We start from the raw sequence: 26,103 nt of genomic DNA, 5'->3' as shown, positions 1-26,103 counted from the left end.
GCATTGTGTCTAATTTGTGCTTGTACACGGAGTGTTTACATAAAGCTGATTGACTATCACAGCATCATCACCATGAAGCTTTTAATGACACATCAGGAATACATTTCATGTTTCATAAATGTTCGCAGACAGAAAATATGCAACACACTAGTGGTAAACAAAAACTGGAGTCAAATAAATGACACTCAAACTGGAACACAAAATGAAGAAGCAAATTAGAAACACAAATATGCACTTTCTGCAGTAAATTTTGGGAAAGAAACAACTAATTACTTGCCATTTAAAAAAGCATCACACCATGTCAATGTTGCCGTTTTAAAATTGTAACTTGAAAATGATAAATCAACAAAACAGTCTTATCCAAAACATGGGTGGATATTCTTTGGATTTTTCACTTGAAACTTAACAGACGGTTAGCGGAATGTCGCAATTGCGTCAATCACACGCAAAGCAGAAAATATTTGCCAATATGCTGCAGTTTTTATTTCAAGCAAAGAAACAAAAGCTTCACCTTTTCAAACGCACCTCAGTGAAGTCAGCGCTTCCTTCGGGGCAGGAAACACCTGCACACGCGCTCGCTCGCTAGCTAGCTAGCTAACTAGCAGGCCGGAACGGAGCACAGCGCCGCCTTGAGGCCGCCATGGCGCGGCACGCTCGAGTTTCTCCGCTGCGGCTCGCTGTTTGGCCGTCAAATGGCCGCACTTACCGCCCGGCGTCCCCTCGCGCACACACTCGCACACACGTCATCCCGAGGAAGAGGAGGATGAGGAGGATGAGATGTGGGGGGGCCTTCCCGTCCGTGGCGCCGTAGGTGGTCCCATTGGTGCGTTCAGCCCACTTTGGCCCAGCTGAGGAAGGCGGGGATGTCTCGGACGGGGACGTTGCGCGTCAAGGCTTTGACACGCAGGTTGCGGTCATCCGTGAGGAGAACCACCTCGCGATAAAGACGCACCGTCCCACCGTCTAAAAGACACGCGTCACAAGACCGCATTTATTTTGTTTTTGTGTTTCAAATTCCATTTTAATTCAGATTTAGAGTGCATTTGCAAGTTTTACTTTTTCCATCATGCTTTGTTTTATTGTGAGGATGTTTTTGTAACTCTGTGTACAGTTAAATGCAGAAGTTCCACAAAAAGCCTCCAAGGTGGACCTTACTTACTCTCTAAAAACTGTTTGACGGTCTTTATGTACAAAAGAATACCAACACATTTAACAATATATTGAGAGAGAGAGGAAAAAAGTAACAACTGTAAATACACGAAAAGAATCAGCTAGAAAACTGTGTATTAGGTTTTTTGTGTGTCATTTGTAGCTTTAATTCAATTGATGAAAATGTTGTTTTGATTTTTGTTTTGCTAATAACTACAAGAACTAGAGCTGTGCGACATATTTCATAGATATGATATAAAAATAATTCAATTGATGAAAATGTTGTTTTGATTTTTGTTTTGCTAATAACTACAAGAACTAGAGCTGTGCGACATATTTCATAGATATGATATAAAAATATCTGTTGCACGATATTATCCTCTAAAATGTTCTAATTTACTCAAATTCTTCCCCTTTAATCCAGTCCTTTAAAAGTTGTTGAACTACCGGATAGTTTCATAACTGGATATAAAATTCTACAATTGACGCCTTCGCCAAAAAGGTTAAATTTGCTCACAGAGCCAAGAAGATGGTTACGCGCCGATATGAGGCTCCTCCCCTCACTTCAACACCAAGCAATTATTTTCAATCAAACGAAGCAATGTGAAAATGATTCAGTTCATTATGCCTGTTTCTTCGTCGAAATTTAAGTCCCTTAAATTAAAGTTGATTTGTTGCTAATTAGTTGTAAAAGAGCCCAGTTGTCAACACTGACTTTGCTTTTGTAAACTAGCTTCTCTATGCCGACAGTCATTCTGTTAGTGGAAGCAGAGCACATGAGCAGGGTAGAGCGTTTTACGGGGGAAAGTGCTAAATCAAAAAAAATTTAAAAAATGATGCTGCTAAAGTAAAAGGTTCCCTACTTCTCTGGTTGGGCATGAAGTCCTTGGCCTTGTCCTGGCAGTAGTGGAGGCAGCAGGACAGGATGACGTCATCATTGTTGCCCTGACAACAGCAAACACTCGTGATTGGTTCATTTAAATCATTCTGGCCCAAAGTCAAAACCCTACAAGCACGACTCTTCTGGCCCCGACTAAGTCTAGACAACAGTTTGTGCAGTCCAAATACACGACAGTCCTCGCAAAGCTCCGAGTGGTGTTCCTGCTCGACGTCCTGACCTGCTGTCCTGAGGTGTCTTCGCTGCGGAAGGCGATGGACTCCAGCTGGGTCCCCCTGCTGGTGAGCGCCCGCAGTCGCGGCTCTCGCGCCTCAAAGGCACGCTCCAGGAAGAGCACGGCCTGGCGCGCCTTCTCCTGCAAGCCGCGCATGTGTGCCGCCGCCGCCGCCATGTGTTGTCCTCCTCCTCCTCCCCCCAAAGCGTCCTGGCCTTTCGCCAGGCCGTCCAGCTCCGTGATCACTGCCGCAGCAAAACCACAAAAACGCTGGAAAACGCAGCATACACCAGAAATAAAAAAGGAATTGCCGGGTTGTGACACCCATATCACTCCCCTGACAACTACTATTACTACTTCTGCGGCTGTCAACAATTAGTTTTATGTAGCGCTCGTAGACTACGGCTGCAATGATCAATCGACAATTGCTCAATAATCGGAATAATCAACAGTTTTGAATTTCAGCCTTTCAACAGTTCATATTTTCCATTTTCTCTAATCCTTCCTGAAAGCAGACTAATTAATCTAAGTAAGACATTTGCAAACATCTGCTTTTACTCATGTTTTGAATAAAGGGATGGAATTTTTTTGAAGTTTTTTTTCATCTAATTAATGGCAAATTAAGAATATTTAAAGCATTGCAATATTGTGTGTCGCTTTCTCTGTGGTTTGTGCTCAAATATCCCTTGCTTATAATATAAATGCCAACCATTAGCCAGTGAATGGAGTTCCCCATTAAGTGTTAGTGTGTTGCTAAGCAGACTTAACCAAGGCCAAGTTATGGGGTTGGCTTAAATTCAAAAAGGTGAAATTCGCTTTGTTTAATGTTGACCTTTTAGAGTAAACGTCAGCGGGGAGTGACAGTAAACAGCTTGAAGGCTCTTTTTTCAGTAGTTGTTGACTGTCTGCCAAGCCACTGTCTAATGTGAAGTGAGCGCAGGTGAGTTCACCGCCCCAGAATACAGGAAAACGATTACAATAAAAAAAACAAAAAGAAAAAAAGTGGGGAAAAAACAAAGAAATGTAAATGGCAGAATCAAATTTTTACCAATGAGCGGCACCACCACAATGTAGCTTCCACACTGGAGGAGCTTCTTGAGTGCCACCAGGTGGTCGATGAAGCCGTTGGTGTCGGGCACCAGGAAGAGAGGACGCACCTCCAGCTGCAGCTGCCCACTTGTCTGCAGCACCGCCTGGCATAATAAAAAAATATAAAATAAAAATTCCAAATGCATTCAGCAGTAAAATAGAACACGACACACTGCGTGTCTTTTCTTTGGTTACTTTTTAAAATATTGTCACTAAATGTGTTCCAAGTTGTTTTTTGAACCGTAATAGCTAACTTTGCTGATAATCACTTTAAAAAATTGTAAAAAAAAATAAAAAAATAAAAAATAAACAGTCACTAGATTTGATTGATGGAGATTTTTTTTTTTAAGAGTCATCACTAGGCAGCTTTTGCTGATGGTTGCCTTTAAAAATAATAGCTGCTAGTTTACTACTTTTTTTTTTTTCAACAATCGCTGGATTTTCTTGTACATTGCGTGCGTTTACTTGTATTTTCTGGCGGCGCTTCTGCTGCTGCACCAGCTTGTTGGTGAGAGCGTGGCGCCGCGCCTTCAGCTGCCTGATGTCGCTTTCGCTGTCTCCCGCCGCCTCCTCGTCCTCCTCCTCGTAGTCTTCCTCACCTTCTGACGCCGACATTGATGACTCCACGATGACATCATCAGCCTGCAACAAAAAAAAAAAAAAATGTTTTCGGTTTTGGCTTAATTTTGCACTCGTACGCCATTTTAAATGCTCCTGTTTCCAAAGGCGTCACATCACCTCTTTGTCCGACAGCGAGTCCCGCCTGGTGCCGGCGTCCAGAGAGGGAGGGGGCGGCGCCACAGAGACGTATTTGCCGCCCTTGAAGGCCAGCAGAGGTTCTTCCTGTCCGCACAGTGCCTCCAGGAAGTACTTGAGCACTGTCACCCGTTTGCAGTCGGCGGCGATGGCCTGCAGGCAAAGAGCACGTGAAGGCTACAAAGGGATTTGGGCATCCTGAGGCATCTTTGTGCCTGTGCTGCTTTCTTGGATGGTACAAGGGCAGTCGTGTCTCCGTGCGTCCATCCGTCCAGCCGGCCCTGACGCAACATGCCTAAGATTCAGGGCCTTAGTAGAGCCATCAACTGGGATGCCGTAGTTAAAGGAGTAATGACTCGAAACTAGTTTTACATTGTTTAATACCATAAAATTGCACTATGCTAATGAAAGTACAGAATTAGGAAAAGTCAAGAGGCCAGGAGTATCTTACATCAATATACGCAGAATAACAACATGAACATTTGAAGAGAGTCAAAATGACTGCTCTCGTACTCTGCAGAATTCCATTACAAAGGGAACTGCGCATCCATCTCCACCTTCTGTCTCATTTTGGAACGTTAGTGCAGGTCTTGCCGCTCATCAGCTTGTAGGTGACGCATTTGCGGGTGGCCTACCGTGTCAGTGTGCCGGTCGACGTAGCAGGGCTCCTGCGGCGCAGCCAGCAGGGGGACAAAGCCGGCGAGGAGCCTGTCCTCCTTCAGCTGCAGCACCGTCAGCTCCTCCTCGCCCTCCACTTCGTCCGTGTCCACTTTGTAGAGAGGCACCTCGCCGTGGTCCACGCGCGCCAGCACGTTGCACAGGCGGGCCAGGCACTGCCACACGTCCGGGCTGTCGCTGCGGGACGAGGAAGGAGCACGTGAGGGGGAAAACGCATGGCCAGGAGGAAGCGGCGGCGAGGAGGAGACGCAGCGCTGACTCTATGCTGCAGGGCGGCGGGTTCCACTGCTCCGGGTGTCCCAGCATCCAGTCGGACCAAACCTTGATGCTGGGCAGGAGTTCCCGCAAGTCCGCCGGGAAGTCCGAAACCCTCAGCAGGGCTTCCAGCTCGTCCTCTTTGTCCTCCTGCTTGACGTCAGACGTGGACGCAGAGGCTGACAAACACAGAGTTGAGACGGTGAGCGAGTGAAAGCGCAACAATGGTCACAGCGGACAGAGAAATGAAAAGGAGGGCCATACGAGTCAATGGACATTGTGCCGTTCCTGCTGAGCCGGTTGGATTAATCAAAACGTGATAATTAGATTACGTTTGACGGCGCGTTCCTGGAAGACGGTACAATATGATACATTTCGCTATTTAAGTTTGACGTTTTGGGCTAAAAGAAACATTCAAAGTTGGATGATGCAGTTTTAAGTGCATTATTACCGATCTCATGTAGCAATGTCTGCACACAACTTTAGGACTATCCATGTACCTTTCCCCATCTGTGATTTTAACAGGAAAGCCAGAATTTTCCCAAACAGCAGACCGCAGTGTGCGGGGGGGGACCTTCCGCTCTGGCTTGTTGACGCACGACATAATAATGCCATTTATCCATGCATTTACGGATCGCTCCGCCCCGTGGGACGGAGTGCCCAGCTCTGATTGTATTGTAAATATTTATTAAAGCTATCGATGCTAATTGCTAGCATGTCGATAGGATTCTCTATTATGTTATCGTTGAGCTCGTTATTTCAAATGCTCTCATTTATTTTAAGCGTGAGTGGCAAAAACGGCTTAAAGCCATTTTTTAAAAATCATTTGTTCACCATCTGCCAAACCGCCGCTTGCGTGAGTTGAATTCGCTGCCATTATGCAGCGCTCATATCTGAAATGTTTGCTCTTTGGGTTGAATGGCGTTGTAGTACCTGCGGGAGTGTCAGTGAGCATCTGCGTGCAGCGTTGCACCATCAGCGCAAACATGGCCAGGCCCAGCGCTGTGCTCTGCTCCTGCAGCATTGAGCGACACTCTCCTCCTCCACCTCCTTGTTCTTCTTCTTCATTGGCGCCGCCTGAGTCGCCGATGGATGACGCACATGCGGGTCACATGTATTCACAAGGTGTGTGTGTGTGTTTGCGCGCGCGTTACCTCGAGTGAGGGCGTTGTGCACGGTGAACATGTTGATGGTGATGATCTGGAGCAGCTGCGTGCTGCCCAGGAGAGACGGGCCGTGTTGGAGGAGCGCACGGAACTCCTGCACAACCCGCCGGGACACCCTGGGGAACGACTCCATCCTGTGTGTGTGTACAAAAGGAATTTAGGCTTTGGGGTTTTTTTTTTTTTGTTTTTTTTTTTGGGTGGCAAACTCAAATTTCGCGTGACTTGACTCAACTCGACTCCAATGGCTCGAGTGTTGCGGGACCCGGCTCCGGTCGCGCGACGCATGACAAGAGCCAGTGATACTTGATTCGAGTCAGACTCACCCCACTTTGGTGAAGAGTTTTCCATGTGCATGCAGGAAACTCAGGATGAATCTCTTGTTGAGCTGAAAAGAAGCAAGACAAAAGGTCATCATGGAAACGCACCCGCCTTTGATGTTTCAACTTATGTTACCGAGGGAGTTGTGTGTCTACATGCAGCCGGCTCACTTTCATGTGGTTGAAACTGACATAGATAGAGTTGTCTCTTTGACCTCGTGGTAAACAGGAAAACTGAGTCTTTGATGTTCCAGCTTGCATTACAAGGAAGCTGTATGTCTTGATGTTTTATCTTGTGTCTTTGATGTTAAAAACTAGCATTACAAGGGGTCTCTTTGTTGTATTTTTTTTTTTTACAACTTACATCATCTATGGAGTTATGTATTGTGATGTTTTGAACACGCGCTACAAGGGAACTGTGTCTTTTGTGTCTTTGATGTTTAAATTGGCACAAGGGAGTTGCAGCTAGTGATGCCAAGGTTGTTGTGTCTGTGATATTGAGACTTGCCTCTGACATTTCAACTAGTTTTTTTTTTTTTGGCGCCTGTGTCTCTTCAACGGTGCAACTTTATTTCTTAAGGAACTTATGACTTTTCCTTGATGTCCAGATGGTGTTGTGCGTCTATATGCGGCCGTGTCTTTGATGCAAAAGGCGTGCTACGAGTCGCTGCCTTACATCGCCGGCGCTGAGCCCGCTCAGCTCTCCGTCCTGCTGCCAGTCCCTGGCGGAGACGCCGGCGTGTCCACTGGGGACACGCACCCAGACCTCGGAGCGCGCCCCGTCCTCGGGGCCGGCGCGGCCCCGGACGGCGGGCCCCCGGGAGCCGCCGTCCTGCTCATCCTGCCTCCTGCGGCGCTCCAGCTGCTCTGTCTTGCGCTTGGCCTCCTCGAACAGGCTCATCAGGCTCTCCCTGGCCGTCAGGATGGGGTTGGAGGCTGCCAGGCTGCGCATGTAGTAGTAGACGGCGTCCAGCTTGCGCTTCTGCAGGAGAGGGTGGGGTGGAAAGTACTTGCGGATCAACGCACTAAGCTGACGAGACGCCGCTAAAGATCTGCGTTTGGTCACTCACAGTGTAGACGGCCAGCAGGGCCAGCTGGTTGTATGGGCGGCCATTTTTGGGGGCGATCTGTTGTGCTTTCAAGTACCAGCTAAGAAAAATCACATTGAACGAAGTTGAACACAAACTGCAGAGTGGAACCACAAAATGGATTACATTTTGCAAATGTAATCTGTCACAAGACACAGTTTGCAAAAAAAAAAAAAAAAAGTAGGTTTACCTTGTTTAAAAAGAAAAGCAGCACAAAGTAGAAATAAGGAAAAGCACACAACTGGTTGATTGCATGATTGTTTGAAGCCTAAATTGCTTTAAAAAAATAAAAAGATGGCTGGCGTTGACAGACAAATGTTCAATACACGTGTATCATTTATTGATACAGATACGGTATGGGAAGCCAAAAAAATCGTCTTCTGCCATCTTTGGTGCCATTGTGTTCAAAAATCAACAAAGCTATGGTTGACGTTTCAAGTTCACACAGGTACCACCATGATGTTACAGTCCCTTCGGCCCTTCACTCGAGTGAGGAGGAAGCGCTTTTGCACGTTTTGTGCAATGCGCAAGTAGGCTGCAACTGGATCAGTGGTCTTGTTTAGCTATCCGCGGCAGGGATTCATGTACGTGGAAAAAAAAAAAAAACTGCGAGCTCGAAAACAATGCTGTCATGGTACCTGCGGGCTTTTCCATAGTTGGCAGAGTCGCTGGCTTGTTCCCGGTAGCGAGCGATGTCTCCTTGACAGATGAGACAGCGCTGAGCACTAATCAGAGCGTACTTCACCTGAGGGCGCACAAAAGCAGTCTTTTGCAAACCAAAAATCTTCAGGTCGCCTCACGTCACCACAAATTGAAAACCTGTGTGCATTTTGAACATTTGTCATCTGGCTCAGTTTGAATATGTTGTAGGCATTTGGAGAAATTGTTCAAGCCCTCTAGCCGCGTTGCTTTTAATTTATTTCTTAAATAGTCTCCCACCCAAATTGAAGCATTTGCAACTAGAAAATTGCATTCAATTGTCTTGCAATGTTGTTTTGAATGTGCCGAATTGTTTCGCCCCGTTTCAAATGACGTGTACTTTTTGGTAATTGTGACACTTGCGTACCGTTTTGCACAGCGGCCGCGCCCTGATGGCCATGCCGTCCATGTAGTCCTCCAGTTTAAACTCGTAGACCGTCTGCAGCTTCTGGAGCAAAGCGTCAAAGAACTGCGCTCCCTGGAAACAAGTCGCGCACGCGCAGGTGAGCAAAAACAGGCCTTGTTTTTATTTTTTTTGTCCTGCGGCTGACCTCGTCGAGCAGCGTGAGCAGCACGTTGCGGATGCGCGGCGGGTTGTCGTCAGCGGGGTCCTTGAGCAGCCGGCGAAAGTGCTCGATGACCTGGTAGAAGACGTTCTTCCACAGCGCCTGGTCCACGCTCTGCGAGTCGGCCAGCTCGATGTCGCTCAGGACCACGCGCTCGTAAACGGACAACAGCTCCGCCCTGAGCGTCGGCAAGACGTCACAATGGACAGCAAAGGAAGGGTTGGAATCAGTCAACATTCAAATGCCGTCATGCGCATGCTTTGAAACAAGTAATGCACATCCAAAGGAATGATTTCTGACAGGATGTGATTTGAAACAATGTACATACAAATGGAAGCATTTTCAACAATTTAGGATTGATTTTGACCATAATGTCAATTGGTGTTTTGTAAAGTGACGTGGCAGTGTAACACTTGTGGCACGCAGATTTAAAGGTGCAAAATGTGCAACGGCGGTTGGCATTTTTCCTTTTATCGAGTATCTTCTTGAGTACGGTTCAGTTGGGTTGAACTTGAACGTTCAAAAGATTTGCTTTGAACCTCTTAGGACTGCTTGTTTGAAGACATTTCTAACTTTTGCGTGCAGTGCATTTGAACTGAATGGCTATTTGAAATACAGCTTTTTATTACTTAGATTTTTGTTTAATCACGTAAGTCAATTGAGAGCAGTTTACACTTTGCTTCGATTTTAGTTCACCGTCTTAAAATATTAAATGCCTTTTAGCAACACAACTCTGCCTTGTTTTTGACCAACACCGGGTTAGTGCGCGACTGTATTTGAACGTCTGAGAATCACCATGCGCACGTGCGCTTGCCAACCTGAGCTGGGCCATGCGCTCCAGGCCGTCGGCGCTGAGTCTGTCTCGGGACAGCAGGTTGCTGAGCTGAACTTCCTGCGAGTCGGCTGCCCGGAGCATGCGGCCCAGCTCGCCTCTGGCCCGCTGCTCCGCCTCCTCCGCCGTCAGGCCGCCGCCCACCTGGGCATAACCTCTGTACAAGTGAGCCGGCGTATACGCTCCATTGGCCACCTGGTAGGGCGGCGCCAAGGGGAAAGGGTAGCGCTGGCCGGCGGGCGGCGGGCAGCAGTAGGGGTTGTCTGACTTCTGGAACTTATAGTAGGCCAAGGCGGCCGCCTGCTGCCGCGACACCGGAGGACTCCCTGCCACTTCGTCGTCCGTGTCCAGAAAGTGCAGCTGTCCCGATCCTGCCTGCAGGTAGACGGCCTGCGGGAGCGACGGCCGGCCGCCGGGGTTCAGTGCTGGTTTCTGCTCGGGATTGTTGGGGTCCCAGAGGCGCCTTGCGCCTCCGCCGCGACCTCCTCGGGCCCTGGGAGCGGCTCCTCCTCGAGCCCCGCCAAAAAGCATGCGCGGGCCCGATTCGGGAGGCTTGGTCAGGTCGCTGCGGGTCGGCAGCACCAGGATACCTGCTGGATACACGCTGAGGTTAGGACGCCTTTCAACTTGTTCCAAGACACATTTGGATGTGATGCGCGTTTTAGAGACCATTCACGTTGTCTGTATTATAATTGACAATTCTATCTATTTGCCTTCATTGTCAATTGGGCATTTGCTGGGATTGGTCTTAGTATTGCGATTGCAGCTCCAAAACGTATTAGGTTGAAAAATTTGGACAAATAAGAAGTTGTTTTACAGTGAACACCATTTCATGTCTATATTTAATATTTTACGGCTGCAATTAATTATTTTTAATAGTCCATTACACCGACGATTACTTTTTGGGATGAATCGGATAAAAAAAAATTCATCCTTTTGGAGGATTACAGAAATCGCAGAATATTTACAGTTGGGAGGCTGAAATTTTGAGGATTTGGACAAATTGAAGTTCAACGTCTCTGAACAATTTATCAATTATCAAAAATAGTTGTCTATTAACTCATTCAGTACCAGCCATTTTCAGAACCTCTTTTACCATAATTCTTGAAAAAAATTGTAAGAAATATGAATAGGTACCTGGGATTGAATGGCTGGATTGTGAAAAGACAAAGGGCTTGGGGATTGAATGAGTTAATTCGATAACCAATTGCCTGTTGATTAATCAATTAAAAAGGTGCACCCAAAGACTAATAGATAAATCTCATGTTAAAGTAAATATGAACGTTCTTAGCAAATCCAAATTACCATCACTTGTGAGTTGTTGTGCATTTGAGTGGGCGTCAATTATACAGATTTCCACTCTTCATTTTTGTCATGCTTCATACGTCGTGTGTGGAAGAATTGTCCCATCCCTGTTTTATGGTTTACGTATGTGACTATGTGAATAACCGCGCTGCTCTCTGCTCCCTAATTGGCTGGCTAGGACAACGTTTTCTGAATCCAAAACATTTATCTAGGCATCCATGCACGCACGTACGCACCCCCGCCTCGGCCCCGAGGGGCCGGCCCGTGTTTGTGGCGGTCCCCAGAGGCGGCCTGTTTCTTGTCCGAGAAGACCCTGAGGAGTCCTCGTCCTCTGCCTTTGCCTCCTTTGGACCGGTTGCGGGCTTCCCTGGCTTCGTCGGTCCGGCGCGTGCGTCCATCGTCCGCCGCGTCACTTGTCTCGCCTTCTTCCCCGGAGTCGGCAGAGGACCCCCCGCTGGTGTCACGGCTGGGGCGGCGCGACCCGCGGGCTGCTCTCTGCGGGCGGTCGGGCCTGCTGGCGGCGTCCGGGCCTGCTGTGCTGCTGGCTGAGCTGCTACTGTATGTACGACGGCGCGGACGGCGGATGTCCGACTTGGAATAGCGCTTGGATGGGGGCGCGGCGCTGTCCGATTTGGTGCGCTCGCTCTGTTGGCCTTTCCGTTCGCTATTCCTCTGCGTCGGAGCGCCTCTGTCGGCTTCCCTGCTGCTGCCATTTTCGTTGTTGGCATCGTCGCTCCTCCTTGTGCTCTCTCTTGGCTTGTTTAGATGAGTCTCTTCTGATTTATTGCCATTGGCGCCTTCGCTTCTCTTGTTTTCCCGCTCACTTTGTCCTGCGATGACATTGTGGCTCTTCTCCTTCTCGCCGCCTTTTCTCCGACGGTTTGCCCTCTTCTCTGCATTCTCGCGTCTTTCCTGATGCGTGGTTTTGCCTCCGTGTCCGGCTGCATCCACATCGTCTTCGCGGGACACTTGCCGGTGGACGCTGAGTTTTTCCACTTTTCTCACCAGTTTCTCCACTGTGTTTGTTCCCGCCGCCTGGCTTCCTTCATTCTTGTTCGACTCCTTAGATTTAGCATTTTCCTGAGTGCATTTTCCATCTTCATTGTTGCCCTTTGTCTCTCTTTCTTTGGCTTTGTGGTCATGATTACCCGGCGGAGGCTTATCCAGCTCCCGCGCCACGCCGCAGTCTTTCCCTGGCGCGTTCCGACGGCTTCCAGGCTGGTAAAATTCCCGGTCGGGTTTCCGGGTTTTCCTTGGCTTGGCGGCCCCGGCGGGCTCCTGACTTTCTTGGTGGTATTCCGGCGTGTCTTTGTCCCAAGCGGCCTCTCTGTTGACGTTGGGAACATTACTGCCGTCGCCTCGCATCCTGTCGTCAGCATGCGCGGGGAGGTTCTTTCTGCCGTTCCTCGGTTTGGGGTCCCGCAAGTCGGGCGGCGGAGTTCCACGGCGGTCGCTTGGAGGGTTTTTGGACTCCTTGCTGCCTCGGCGCTGGCGTCCCTGACCGGGCCCTCGCTGGTAGCGTTGCAAGTCGGGACGTCTCTGGTACTTCTTGGACACCTGACCGTCCTCTGCACTCCGAGAAAGAACACACAAATGTTTGGCAGTTACAATTTTCAGATATTCGTCCTGATTCGGTGATTCCTAACCACAGAGAGATCATAAAAATGTATGAATCAATATCAGCAATGTATTCTGACAAGCAGAATAAAATGCTGTCGCGAGCTTAATGCATTTTGATGCCAAGGAACTACCGGTATGTTGACGTGAGGAGGTCATTTGTCATGCTGTGCTGCCACACTGTAGAATTTGTTGGCAATTATAAACCTTTTATGCATTAGCATTAGGTGTAAATTACCTGTGAATTATCGGGGGCCATGAATAACAAAGGAAAACCAAAATCGCAAATAAGAGTGATCTCATCTTACTCAGTGGGACATCTGGGCTTGTTTAGTTGAAAAAAAAGCTGATATATTTGCAGAAAACTGTGACCGACTCTGTTGTGTAAATGGCAAAAGGTTGAAAATCAGGTTGAATGGTTATCTTCAGCCGCAAATGAAATGTTCTGCCTGTCATTGTACGTCACTTGCAGAGATAGATGAAAACAAGACAAATTATCTGTAGTTGTTATCCTTTCGGCTTTTCCCGTCAGGGGTCGCCACAGCGAATCAAGTGCACGCTTGATTCGCATCATTGATTTGGCAAAGCATTTTACGCCGGATGCCCTTCCTGACGCAACCCTATTAGCAGGGCGCACACACAGTGGTAAACACAAACAAATAGGACCAATTAAAAGAATCCTAATCCTTGTTCATATCAGATGATTCTTATGTAAATATTGACATTTCAGTTGATTTTGGTTTCAATTTCATATTCTTCTGTATGTAAATCCATGCAATTTACTTTTTTACTAAAATTTGCTTCATCCTCACCATAATTCATATTTCATTAACCTCACATGAAACTGTTCTTTTTTGTCATGGGACGTGTGAACTTCATGCAATTTCCCTCGACCCTCTTATTTTTAACTCATCCATAAAGTATTGCCAATTGTAAATCTCCCTTCTTTCATGATTGAAATACTACTTACTAAATCAATAATTTCCTGTGAAACATAACCATGGTTGAGCATAATTGACTTAAGGCACAGAAAGTGCCCAATTCCTTCACAAGTACCATCGAAATTAAGTCAATATCCGCGCAATTCCATACCTGGTATCAGTACCCATTCCGGGTTTGGGGTTTATTTATATAGAGTTTTAACCATTAATATAGGCAATTATTATCATTTCCTTTCACACTACTCATGTGGGTTCGCTGTTTAATCATCTTAAGCAATTATTATTTCTGGAATGAAAAGGGGAGTGGGTGGCGTGTGAGAAGCACTGATAGGTAAATGGAGCCCTTCAATTCTGTACTCTATTAAGAGACCCAAATGAAAACCACACCAAATGAAACAAAAATCACAATTACATCAGACGAAACGATTCACTGCTTCGCTTCGGTACTTGGCAACAAGTTTAGCTAACTCTACCTTTTGTTGTCCTCGTGACGTCAATAGCAACGCTTATCGTTTAACTGCACTTTGAAATTAATGTTTAAAAAGCACATACTACTGTCTCTCACGTGTGTGTTTTAGTAGTCGCAGCAAAATGACAGCGACGCTTAAAGCAAAACCAAGCAAAGAAAAGTAAAGCAAAGCAAAGCAAAGCAAAGCGCGGTCTCTGGACATTAGCACTATTAGCATTAGCCAAATTAGCACCAAAACTAGCCAGGCACGCGCATGTCGAGCAAGTCCACGAGCTCCTCATGGCGCCAACACGCGAGCGACTTGTAGGTTTGAAGCTTTCCGTCACCTTGTTGCGTTTTCTCCTCGCTCACACCTTGCTCAAGTGAACAACTGGATACTCGAAGTTCAGCGGCCGAGATTCGCACTCGGTCCAGCTCCTCCGCCATCTTGGTCAGCCTCCACACCAACAGCAGCAAAACAGAAAACAAAAACCAGCAACGGAAGCCGCCAAAGGACAAACTGGCCACGCGTGACGGCATATAACCCCTAACCCTGATATACTCGTCGTCTAGTCTAGCCCTAAATCCTTAACCGAGTCAAAAACAGGGACCGCTCCTTTTACCCGAATTCTAAAAGAAAGCAAAGGGAAACAGTAAAACGGGCAATAGAGAGGATAAACACAGAATTTAGTTTAGACTGCGTTCTTAACATAGCAAACATGAACGGGTCGGGACGTATAATTGAGTATCTGCGTAGGACAGGATTGATAAAGTGAATATAAGATCATTTTGTGTATGTATGTATATATGTGTACATATGTATGTATATATATATATATGTATATATATATATATATATATACTATTTTTATAATTTTTTTTTAGTCTGTAATTTCCAAGATCTCTCGTCCAAATTCCATCCCAGTAGGTGGTGGTAGTACCCCAATGATCGGTGGTAGAAAAAGAAAGAATTCGATCTCCTAGAGCCGTCATATATCGAATCCGACCCCGGCCTTCCTGTGTGGAGTTTGCATGTTCTCTCCGTGCCTGCGTGTGTTTTCTCCAGGTACTCCGGTTTCCTCCCACATTCCAAAACCATGCATGGTAGGTTAATTGGACACTCTAAATTGTACCTAGATATAACTTGCCTCTGTGTGCTCTGCGATTGGCTGGCAACCAGTTCAGGGGTACCCCGCCTACTGCCCCCAGACAGCTGGGATAGGCTCCAGCACACCGGCGACCCTTGTGTGGATAAACGGTTAGGATTATGTATGTATATATAGCGTTATTCGTCATCCGTCAACAGCGTGGGTACCCTTCCGTCATCCGTCATTCGCCTTTTTTCCGGGGGAAAACAAGGACCACGGTTTCAAATTGGGGTTTTCAACAAGGCAAACTCCTCCCACTTAGCCTCAATTGCTCTGTTGCCATTGAAACCTCAATGAATTGTCTTTGCAATTTTATTGAAAGTACTGAGAACAACAAACACAGAAAATCACATGAAATCCTGAAACTGAAGGACGTCTTGTATTCCTGCAATTCTACACATCATTCATCGCAAGAACATTTGTGTAAAGGTCAAACTCATATTACAGTCAATCAAAACCTTTTTTTAAACAAGAAATTGATCCGGCGATCAAGAATAATTTCAAAGGTGATCTTCTGCAATTCAATGCAAAAAACACACAAAAACACATGCTAATTAGGGGTGGAACGGTTAAAAAAAAAAATCCATGGTTGGGTTTGATTTTCGGTTTCGTGCTCGCGGTTTTCAGTTCGGTATGCGTTGACTTGTAGTTTAACGTGAACGTGTATATTCACAGCATTATTTTTAATTATGAGTATTATTTAAATGATTGTTTTTCTGTTTAGGCCAGTGGCACGTAGTGGCAGGCAAAACATTTTTTTTCTTACGCAAAATACTTGCCTTGGCTCCACAGGCGGACACTGATATAATAATTACTCGCCTTAAAAGATCAAATTATGAAAATGTCTTACGATGCATATACGGTATGATGTGTCATATTCCATATCTAATATGGATAGAGTAATGACGATGGTCGGTAGCAATGGCTTCCGATGCTAACGTTAGCAGCATTAGAAATGCAACCAAGGCTGGATCCGCCCCATTGCAAAATGATTGGTTGCCGCGTAGCTGGGAAGTTATGACGCACGTCATGACGCGCCACGATCTTCGCTTAAGAGGGAAAAAAAAAAAATAGACTTGCACGAAAGAACCGACGAAGGAACACGGACAGACAGAACCGAAATGCTTGAACCGTATGGTTTTGACTGTCTTCCAAAACCGCTCAACCCCTAATGCTGATCTTACAGGATGCACTGAAGAAATGATCTAATATTCAATTAACATGGGAAAAAAAAGGAAAAAAGGAGGGGATTGTGGATGTAGTAGCTGTTGCCATGCCACCGAACGAGGCCGTTGACGAGCACGTGGGATGCGGCGACTCCACGGCGGATGACGAGCTGAACGAACACAAGAAACGCAGGTCAACACAATGGCGGCTCGGAAAACGGACATTTGTACATCCCAGAGAAAACAGAAGCCCCAAAAAGAATATTGAATAAAAATGACAAACAAAACCCACAAAAAAGCCAATCCTGGGGTGCCGAATTGCGAACATATGTAGATGTCGACTGTTATCACAATTCACCACTAGGTGGCAGACATGGCTGTCTTCTACTCCATCGGGTGAGTGGATCTTTGTGACAAATAGAACGAGAGAGTGGCGTAACTGTTCAAATAAATGAACCCTTCCTACCTAGTTTCTGATAACGGATGTCAGTTTACATCTCATGCATTTGCTGTCTTTTTGAGAGAGAGAGACAGACAGAGAGAGAGAGAGAAAGCATTTACGGTCGAGCTACTCCATTTGAGTTGTTGAGAAAGTTGGAAGATGCGCACAAAGCTTAATGTCCTTCCCGTTTCACACAAAATTAAATCGTACAGCCAAGCGGAAGAAACTGTGGGGAAAAAACCCACAGAAAAGAGTACGCAGACAAGAAGACGGGGGCCAAAGTACCTTCTTTCCAGGCGAATGACCCAGCGCGTGTCCGGAAACCCGAACATGTCCCAAAAGGATCATCCGGATTCACAGAACCCCGGACAGTTGTCAAGAAAGTGGCACAGAACACCTGCCAGCTCGGTGATGGTCGGAAAGTGGAATGCATCGAGACTTGCACACTTTCGAAAGGAAGCGCCGACCCGCACTGGTACAACGACAATATAAGCCTTTTCAAAGCCTGCGTTTGGTCCGATGTGACCCCCAGCCACACGTATAAATAGTTGTGGCCCCCTCCAGCAAGTACGCCGCCCATCCCTGTAATACGGAATGCGAGGCCTGAAGTTGGAATGTCGAGAAATGTGGAAGAGATGATCAATTGTCAAAGGATTTTTGAATGGAAAATGTCTGAGAGGAAAGAAAAACAAACTGCTCCTCAGGATTGTCACACACACAAAATTAGCAATTTACCGGCCTAGTTGGCCCGGTGGTTGTCTTGGTGCCGCCCGGCTGGACTGGCACGTCCCAGCACGGACTTGACCGAGGTGATTGCATAATACACTTTGGGCGTCTTACAGATGAATCTGTTGAGTTGCGTGCAGAGCGTCTTCTTCCATTTGCCAGACTGGAAGTCAAACGCAAAAGATTTCAATGAATTGTGCAGTTGTTGACAAACGCTGTCTGGCGAGCGGATGGCTCATTTCCGTACGCACCTGGTCCACCGTCGCCACACACTCCTTGATTGAGTGGCTAGGTTGGCCTCGATCCCAGTTGGTGAAGGTCACCTCGTTGTGGTCCGACCACGCGAATTGGCCAGGAACTACCAGGTCGTTCAGTCCGGTCCACATGTCGCCGGTGGCTGCAGAGGACGGACAGGAACACAGCTCTCATTCGGCTCCAGGATATGCCAGCTATCTAGTAGTTGTGACCGGGACCGTTCCATGTTGAGATGCGCACTTAATTTCATGACTTGGTCCAGCCACGCCTGCTCCACCTCGGAGAGGACGGACACGAGTTCGGCACCGAGACTCCTGCAGGTGCTTTGAGCATGGTTCCACATCGATTTGTTCTCAAAACGTTTGTAGCAGAAGTCTGCAAACTCATCCCAGTCGCGTCCCGAGCATCTCGGCTCTGCACATTGAGATCCAGTGTTGTGGACAGTTGATGTAGACACATGAAGAAGTATTTTGCATTCGTGGCATTCCTACTCACCTCCGTCCGCAAAAGTGAAAGACAAAGACATTTCGCCGTAATATCTGCAAACGGAAAAGTGAGAATGAGCCGAGCCGCTGAATTGGACTCGGCAATGAATGACATTTGACAGCGCACTGTGTCGAGGTGATCCCGTTGCTGGTGGAGCCAGCGTAGAACTTCTTTGACGGCGCGTACATCAAAGTCACAGGTCCTCCAAGTTCGTTCAGAATGACGCCCGCGTGAATAGCGGACGCGCAGACGTGCGAGTGCTGCACTCGCAGAAAGTCAGCGTCAAAGACGGGAACACAAGCGGCCAGGTCGTACAATTGCCTACCCGATTGTAGACGGCCGTTCCAAAGACACTGTGGATGGATTTGGCGCAGCCTGTTGGGCAGCGGACCCTGCGGAAGACGTGTGTGTTAAGAGTTGACGAGCGGAAGGAGGCGTTAGCACAGGAACCGTCGCGTCAAGTCTGACTCACGTCATTGGACGGCCATTGAAGCCGAGGCTGGCGGCTGTGCTGGCGTAGGAGGTCTCATCTGTCGGACATTAGGTGAAATCAGGGGTGTCAAACTCAGATAATAAAAATGTTCCCCCTATCTTGGGGTTTTGTTCACGAGTGAGGGGAGGAACGGAGCGGCAGATCGACAGGCGGATCGGTACAGGAAGGAGCTGAGCTGAAGGCGAAGCTCTCAACATACCGGTCGATCCGCGTTCACGAGCGTGGCAGTGCGTGAAGAAAAAAAGAAAAGGCGCCCAAGCACAGCAACCTCATGCTGTTGACCGCTATTTTGCAATATTCAGTCTCTGAAAATGAGAATCAGTGGCAGGTGTCAAAAGTATGAGCCAATTGCAGAACGTCGCGGGAGTGGGTGTCAGTGTGCCCTCCAGTGGACAAAATGAGTAACAGTTGCTTTCTTTGAAACAACAGAGCGAACGTGTTCTCGATCCTCACGGGCCAGATTGGACCTCCGATTGACACGCCTGGGTTAAAGCAAAGCACGTTTTGAACAATGTTTCTTTTCACAGCAGTGGCGCCCGTCTCGCTCACCGTCAAGCGCGCATCCCAAGACGTCAAAGCGAAGGCCGAAGTCGTCACCGGCGTCCAGCGGCAGGATGCGAATGTAGCGAGCAGACGTGGGTGCGTCTAGCAGGTGAGTCTCTCCAGTCATCAACTAGAACCAAAACATCTGCATGTTTGCATTTCATGACAACAGCCTGGACGACAAGAGTGGAGTCGGATTGGCCGCCCGCCCGCTCACCTTCCCGTGGGGGTGGTCAGTCCAGGCGGCCCCGTCAGGACTGAACTGCATCTCAAGTTTGCTGAACCACTTTGAGTAGCTCATGTACTTACAGCCCTGGGTCACAATCCCCGTCACAATTCTCGAGTGACGGAGGTCCACCTGGATCCAGCTGTCGGTAGCTGAAGAGGAAAGCGTTCGATGGCCACCAGGGCACCAATCTGCCAACGTGTGAATTTTCTACGTACGCCTTGCTGACGGAATCCAGCAGCGCTGCCCATTCAGACGCGCTTGGTTGGCTTCGGAGTGCTTGAGAGAGGAGGAGGCCGAAAACGGCGAGTCTGTAACCCCCTCGTTCATGCTGACCAGACTGTCAAGACACACTGCAGAAAGCCAAAAGCAGAGTTGCACAGTGCACTTCTCAAATGTCCGGCCACCCGCCCTGAGAGCGAGGGCCCTTGCGTCATTTCTGATTCTCATTGGATTCTTTCTCGGGCATTTCACCAGGACGACATCAAGTAAGGAGATGCAACGCTTACCTTTCTGTTCGCAGCTGTAGACGATGTGGAGGTATTTGGAGACGGCGGGGCAGGGGTCCGCCTTCAAGGGTCTGAGGTTGCAACCCTGACGGTTGTCACACACTTTCCTGAAGTGAGGGAGGACGTCCGCCACCGCGCATCTCCCTGCAAGTCACGACACACGGGCGCTTACGCCAAGTTCCCGGTGGCTACGGCAACCCGTTGGTGCCAAGAGGGACCTCAAGCATCCTTCCAACGCGAAGCTGCGACGGTCCATTCTGGCGTCTTACCGCCCGATCCTGGCAGATGTGAGCAGACGTCGCGGCGCCTCCGTCCGTAGAAGGCCGACTGGATGCGGACGACGCTTGCAACGGCGCATTCGATGCTTTTCGACTCGTCCTCGCAGAGAAGCTTCTCCACGAGGCCTGCGAGAGCATCATCGTGTCATTTTGGTCCGGCCTCTTTTCAAGTCACACAATTCAAAGAGACTTACCGTCATGGGGCAGCGGACGTTTTGGCGTCTTTCCTGCGAGACGAAAGCCAAAGGCGGACGTCAACACGTGACGATGTTCAGCGGGGCGTCATGGCATCTTACCTTGTCTCTTGCAGATGTAGCCTTTCTTGCTCTGGCAGTTGTCGGCTTTCCAGTAGCCGCTGCCGGTGAGTAAGGAAAGACAGAATCCGGCCGAGGTCTCCTCGGGGTTACCTGGAAGGAGACGACAGATCCTAAGCGCGCCTGCGTTTCTTCACAGTGCGTCAGCTGCGTTGGGGACCCACCTGCGTCCAAGTGGACAAAACTGAAGGGGGATCCGTCAGCCCACTTGGCGCCGTCTTCGGCGATGGAGCGATTGGCGCCCAACCACACCGAGGGAGTGGTTAGCAGAGCCTTGAAGTAGCCTTTGGATCAAAGGAAAAGATGCAACACGAGTTGGGAGCCATGCCAAAAGTGTACTGGTCAGGGTTCGGGCCGCTAGGACTGACTGCTGCCAAGAGCTTTTATCATGTGAGGCACGCAGAACGGGTCCGGCCGGCTGTGGAGCCAAAGAGGGCGACGGAAACCATTTGCTTCAATCGTACCGAAAATGTTCTCAGGTTGAATCATATCGACCACGGTGCAAACGATGCGGAGAATGGTTCCGTAATTTCCGACGGAATTTATGACGTTTGGCGGAGACGGCGGCCACGTTGCCTTGTATGAAGTTCTGCTCGAGCGAGTCGGTGATGCTGAGCAGGTTCCCTTTGAGGCGTCGGCAGTCGTCTTGGGCCTGCTTCCAGGTCTTGGTGGCCTTGCGGTTGAGCAGGTAGCAGAAGTCGCCGGAGGGATCATCCACCCACCAGCCGCATTTCTCAGTCCAGCCTGCAAGCGAGACGGCGCTTGAGAGAAAACGTGCCACAGGCGACCGGCCACATGTGGACTGCGGTGTGCGACGCCCACCTGCCGACTCTTGAGAAGGAGGCGCTTGGCGCTTGGCTGCAGGGATGCGAGAGGGAGCAAATATGAGAGAGCGCACGACAAAATGGAGTGCAAAGTGAGCACTCGGGACTTTTGGACCTTTTTGGCAGAAGAACGGCAGAGCGGTAGTGCAGGAGTAGCCGTACAGCCTATCGGGAAAAATTACTGCACAGTCTCCCGGTTTGTTGTACCACGCGCTGAAGTCCTGCGGACGACATTGTCGACGTGACTTAAGCGCGTTGCACTCGGTCTGGTCAGGGTAATTACGACATTTTTTTCAAGAAAAATCTTTACAGCTTAATAGTCTTCACTTTAAATGAAGTTTTTTCCCCAAATTGTAACATTGGCGATTTTTCGGAAAGAAGGACTTTTTCTGGTAACTCAACGACATTTTTCCAGCTCTTGACAAATGACTTTTTCACAATGCCGTTAACTTTTCACTTACAAAAGGTGTTTTGTCACTCCACTCATAGTTGTTCTTGTTCTTCTTCAGTCCCAGATAAATATCTCTCCTCCTGTGATCTGGAGGAAAGAAGAGCGAGAGCTTTGGTGCAAGAGCAGCCAACCTCGTTGGGATATTGACAAGCACTGCGGGACGATTGCTGCCGTCGTCATTTCGTATTGGTGCTCACCATGCAACCATTTGCCATCTTTTTGGGAGTGGAGACTGGGCAGGTGACCGTTCCGCGCGACGCAGAAATCCTCCGCTTCCTGCCAAGTTCTCTCTGTCTCCTCGTAACCATAGCAATACTCGCCATGCAGGAAGTGTCCAGCGTCGCAGGCGGAAGCTGGAGGCCCAAAGAAACGTTTGTTAGCAAACCATGACGCGACGGAGCTGGTGGACAAAGAATTGTTGCCGCAACTCACTCTCCACCGGGATGTAAACGTAACCGGCGTCTTTGCTGAGACACGTCCGTCCTTCCGGGCAGCCTGCAGGAAGGCGACACGATTGCGCTTTTCAACGTCAACATGACGACGGACGTGCGGGCTTACCTGTCAGCGGCCGTTCGCACATGTACGCCAACGAAGAAGCGCACAAGCCAGACCTCCACTTGCCGGTGTCGGACCGGGCCAGTCGGTTGACGTAGGCGCAGGACTCAACGTCGGAGCTGTCGGGAGAAGTCGTGTAAAGCGAGACACACAAGGACAAACGGGGCTCCTTTCTGATCAAACGTAGGCAAAAGCCCTTTTCCTCATCCTGTGGGGCCTCTCACACATTTACCTTTCGGGGTGACCTGTGGCCCAGTTGGCGTAGCCTGCCTTCAAACGGGTGCCGGACCAATTCCAGGCCCGGCTTCCGCTTTCCAAGTGACACCAGACCTCGCTGCAGTTCTGCGGAAAGCAAAGCCGGTTGTCAATGGAGCACCGCTACGGAGTCACCGGCCGCTTGCGCTTCCATCTCACCAGATTGGAGAGTCCCACCCAGAAGCGGAGGGTCTGCTCGCCCATTGCCCTCTTCACGAAGGCTTCCTCGTCCTTCGAGGTGATGGAGACCAGGTCGCCGCCCTCCAGGACGCAGTCGTGACGGGCCCCCAGCCAACCGTTGGGGGCTGCCATCTTCTTGTAGCAGCTGGAGCTGTACTCTTGCCACCCGACACCACAGCGGTCGGCTGAGGACACATTCGGGGGATTAGTCTCGGATGACGGATTCAGCAGCTTGGTGGCACACTCGCGTGTTCTGGCGCTTCGTGCAGTCCCACACGCGCGCACGAGGTGGCGCCATCGAGGCATCGCTGCAAGTCAGTTGCCGCTAGTAGGCTTTTGTCTTTTCAGGTTTGTCGTCATGGCGCTGCCGCGAGAGAGCCGAGTCCGGTTTTTTTTTTTTTTGTTCTTTTTTTTCAGTTGGAGACTCATTTCAAGTGGCGCCCACGGGGAGACGCTACAGGACATCAAAGTCCACAACAAACGCAGGCCGTTGCGCTCACTTTCATCAAATTAAACAATTAATCAGGGCAAAATGTATTCGTGCCTTATCGCCCTTTTAACCCTGAGAAAAAAAATAACAAGTAATGCCTCTTGTTTTGAAACATTCAAGGACACTTTGCTAGATTTGCACAAATGGGACGACGGGCACGTTTCTCGACCGCACTGGCCAACTTGTTTCTTTGGTTCGAGTATAGGTGAAACATTTCTGGGTTACTGAGTCCGAAAGATACATTCGTTTCTTTGAATTCGCTCGAGCTTTGAAGATATAACACAACATTCATGTTACAAATGTGGACCAACTATGGAAAGTGTCAGAAATTAGAGCCAATAAGCCGAAAAACAAAATATCACTCGTGTCCCTCATTCCCTCAAATCAACTTTCTTGGCACCGATCGTGTTGAGCAGACAGCGCTGGGACAAGAACGTTTTGGATTCGGACTCTTCCACCAATTTGCACATTCTCTCCTGGAACATCAGCATCAACAATTCAATAAACTGCGCCGCGATTTGGATGGCGTCGGGCGCGCGCGCGCGCTTCATTGTGGCCTCCATTCGTTTGGGAAAAAAGCGAGCAGGCGAGCGATCTGACAAGCCCTCAAATGATTGCAGAAAGAAGGCGAGCCAGCGTTGGCTGACACATTTGAGCAAGAAAAGAATCCACCTGGCATCGAGCAGAAAGGCAAAAGCGGACGGGCGGGCGAGTGCGAGATGTGCTGACCTCCCGAAGTGCAGCAAAAGCCGAGGGTGACGAGGATCGTCCAGACGAGCGGCGTCCCCATGTTCGGCCGTCCGGCAACCGCTCGGCAAGATGCAGCAGGCCAGGCAGGCGTCGCCAAGTGTTCACTTGAGTCAAAGTTGAAAGTGAAGCAGCTCAAGTACGGCCGCACGTCCTCAGCCTGACCTCAGCAAACAAACGAGTCGAGGGACGGCGGTGTGACGTCACTCCGAAGGCCCACAAGCACGCGCTGCCATTTACGTCTCGCCTTTCGTTTCCATTGATCTCGTTTGATTTGGGGAGCAAACACTTGACGCGGCTGCAAGTGTTCTCAAGCACTTTTCTTTATTGTTTGGAAATGAGAAAAATGCGCGTGCAGGGACGTTCCACCTGGTCTCCAACTTGACGTCATCTTGCCACTTCAGGGGATTTCGTGCACACATGCGCACACGGGCTCCGGTGCGCAGATGCTCTTGTATTTGGGTTTATTATCATACTTTGGGGGGCCTTGCGCTCCATCCGGAGACATTTGGAACATGCCAGTGGGTGACAACGTTTACACTTCCGGTACGTGCAGGTTCAAAAACATTAATAGTTGTAATATTTGTTCCCAAATGCGGACTGACTGCATGGTCCAACTCGATTCAAAGTCACTCGAGGCCTTTCGAGTCTTTGGGCTATTTTGGAACTTCTTTGCTCGACTTTGTTACGTCGCGCTATGTGGCGACAAGAGCACGGTGCCTGCGTGCGTGCGTGCGTGCGTGCGTGCGTGGAAACTCAAGAGTTCATCCAAACTTCGCACGCGGAGGAGTGCGGGCAGGAGAACATTCAAACAACACGAACACAAACGAACACGCACACACAAAAAGAAAAACTGTGTCCATTTAGGAACACGCAGTTCCCAAAAATGTTTTGCGAGGTCAAGGGTGTACGTTGATCAAAAGAAAAACGTCAATCTAAAAATACGAAACAAAAGATCAGATGGGGAAAATTAATAACACAATCTAAAATGCTTCTCACCAAAAATGAAATCAAATCTAAATCAATTAGATAAGTATTCAAAAAAGCCCCAAATCTGGGCTAAGCTAAAAAGAAAAGACAAAAATACTGACTGTGCTTATTGCAAACTAGCGCCCCCTGTCCACGGCCGTTGCTTATGCAAGCAACATGTCGGCGACGACGCGCTTTCAACCAGGCAGGCCATAAAAATATTAATTTGAGACAATCGTCCTGCCATAATCGTTTCTTTCGGATCATAATACTTCAGGTCTCAAAATAGTATTGTGTTGATCACTGTATTTTCATCTTATGGCCTCCTGTTATGCTCCAAATTTTTTTTTTTGACATTATATGCGAATTGGTTGTTTGAATCCAGCAACACTGTGCAACATTCCCGCAGTAGCTGGAACACGCTCCACAATTGACACATTTTATCAACATAATGGCGATGAATGAAGCATATTTGAGAGTGCGCCGTCAGAGTGGAGGTGCAGTCAGACTACCTCTGTTCCCCATCAAATCCACTAGATGGCGTAATTGCTCTGCTTGAGCATTCCCGCGCATTCGACATTTTGCGTGAGCGCACTGCTGCTGGGGTCAACATCTCCACTTCCATGGCAACAGCTAATTATTAGCATTGTGAGCTAATATACACATACATATTTCATTGCGCTAGCATAAAGTGTTACTATGTTACGGGGTAACAAGAGTGCACTATATATATATATATATATATACAAAATTGATGATACAAAAACAATGTTTCAAACCAATCAAATTAAGGAAAACCAACAAACATACCTCACAGCGCTCGCCAATGATGCTTAGCCTGGAGCTCAAACTTTGTGGCTCAGGCTCAAACAAAGCAGCCACATTATTACTCACACCTGTGTGGCGAAACCTTTCTAGGTCTCCCTCTTTACGGAGCTACGGTGTCACTCAAAGGACAAAATCCAATCAACTCAAGTACACAAAAACCCAAACACGTGTCAGCATTTCGGCCATCCAAAGCACATATA

General features: G+C 48.5%; 2 protein-coding genes across 2 annotated transcripts; both read right to left on the bottom strand.

Moving 5' to 3' along the window:
* Positions 1–67: 67 nt before the first annotated feature.
* On the bottom strand, positions 68–14,547 carry smg6 (SMG6 nonsense mediated mRNA decay factor). Its single transcript, XM_086013103.1, has 19 exons — positions 14,366–14,547; positions 11,249–12,580; positions 9,694–10,297; positions 8,861–9,053; positions 8,677–8,787; positions 8,249–8,355; positions 7,593–7,671; positions 7,199–7,504; positions 6,529–6,590; positions 6,194–6,339; positions 5,973–6,116; positions 5,044–5,218; positions 4,742–4,961; positions 4,089–4,259; positions 3,816–3,992; positions 3,310–3,454; positions 2,268–2,506; positions 2,013–2,094; positions 68–963 (listed from the first exon to the last, which is right to left on the bottom strand). Exons 1-19 carry the CDS (start codon positions 14,463–14,465, stop codon positions 830–832), a joined length of 4,527 nt encoding a protein of 1,508 aa, XP_085869229.1. The 5' UTR covers positions 14,466–14,547; the 3' UTR covers positions 68–829.
* A 917-nt stretch (positions 14,548–15,464) lies between these two features.
* Positions 15,465–24,674, bottom strand: LOC147133685 (C-type mannose receptor 2-like). The gene is made up of 26 exons (XM_086012657.1): positions 24,089–24,674; positions 22,849–23,054; positions 22,667–22,776; positions 22,438–22,553; positions 22,312–22,374; positions 22,077–22,232; positions 21,890–21,966; positions 21,544–21,649; positions 21,427–21,462; positions 21,181–21,348; positions 20,769–20,888; positions 20,587–20,697; positions 20,485–20,517; positions 20,282–20,416; positions 20,013–20,156; positions 19,722–19,856; positions 19,495–19,655; positions 19,284–19,407; positions 18,714–18,771; positions 18,567–18,633; positions 18,368–18,501; positions 18,251–18,294; positions 17,996–18,169; positions 17,752–17,897; positions 17,510–17,663; positions 15,465–16,502 (listed from the first exon to the last, which is right to left on the bottom strand). The coding sequence occupies exons 1-25, from the start codon at positions 24,147–24,149 to the stop codon at positions 17,514–17,516; spliced, it is 2,835 nt and encodes a 944-aa protein (XP_085868783.1). The 5' UTR covers positions 24,150–24,674; the 3' UTR covers positions 15,465–16,502; positions 17,510–17,513.
* Between the last annotated feature and the right edge of the window lie 1,429 nt (positions 24,675–26,103).

This window comes from Filicampus tigris, chromosome 17 (assembly GCF_054856515.1).
Source record: "Filicampus tigris isolate MCC_2025a chromosome 17, RoL_Ftig_1.0, whole genome shotgun sequence".
NCBI classification, from domain to species: Eukaryota; Metazoa; Chordata; class Actinopteri; order Syngnathiformes; family Syngnathidae; genus Filicampus; species Filicampus tigris.
Note: the sequence above shows the minus strand (reverse complement) of the source record. Positions and strands in the feature narration are given on the sequence as shown.

Bases quoted from the DNA above. Each gene is read 5' to 3' on its own strand.
- smg6 (XM_086013103.1), bottom strand. From the start codon at position 14,465: ATGGCGGAGGAGCTGGACCGAGTGCGAATCTCGGCCGCTGAACTTCGA. The intron at 8,788-8,860 runs GTCAGCCGCAGG...ACTTGTTTCCAG, and splicing joins TGCTCACGCTGCTCGACGAG to GGAGCGCAGTTCTTTGACGC. The intron at 6,117-6,193 runs GTAACGCGCGCG...TCGGCGACTCAG, and splicing joins GCACAACGCCCTCACTCGAG to GCGGCGCCAATGAAGAAGAA.
- LOC147133685 (XM_086012657.1), bottom strand. From the start codon at position 24,149: ATGGGGACGCCGCTCGTCTGGACGATCCTCGTCACCCTCGGCTTTTGC. The intron at 23,055-24,088 runs GTCAGCACATCT...ATGTGTCCTCAG, and splicing joins CTTTTGCTGCACTTCGGGAG to CCGACCGCTGTGGTGTCGGG. The intron at 18,634-18,713 runs GTGAGTCAGACT...CGTCTTCCGCAG, and splicing joins TTCAATGGCCGTCCAATGAC to GGTCCGCTGCCCAACAGGCT.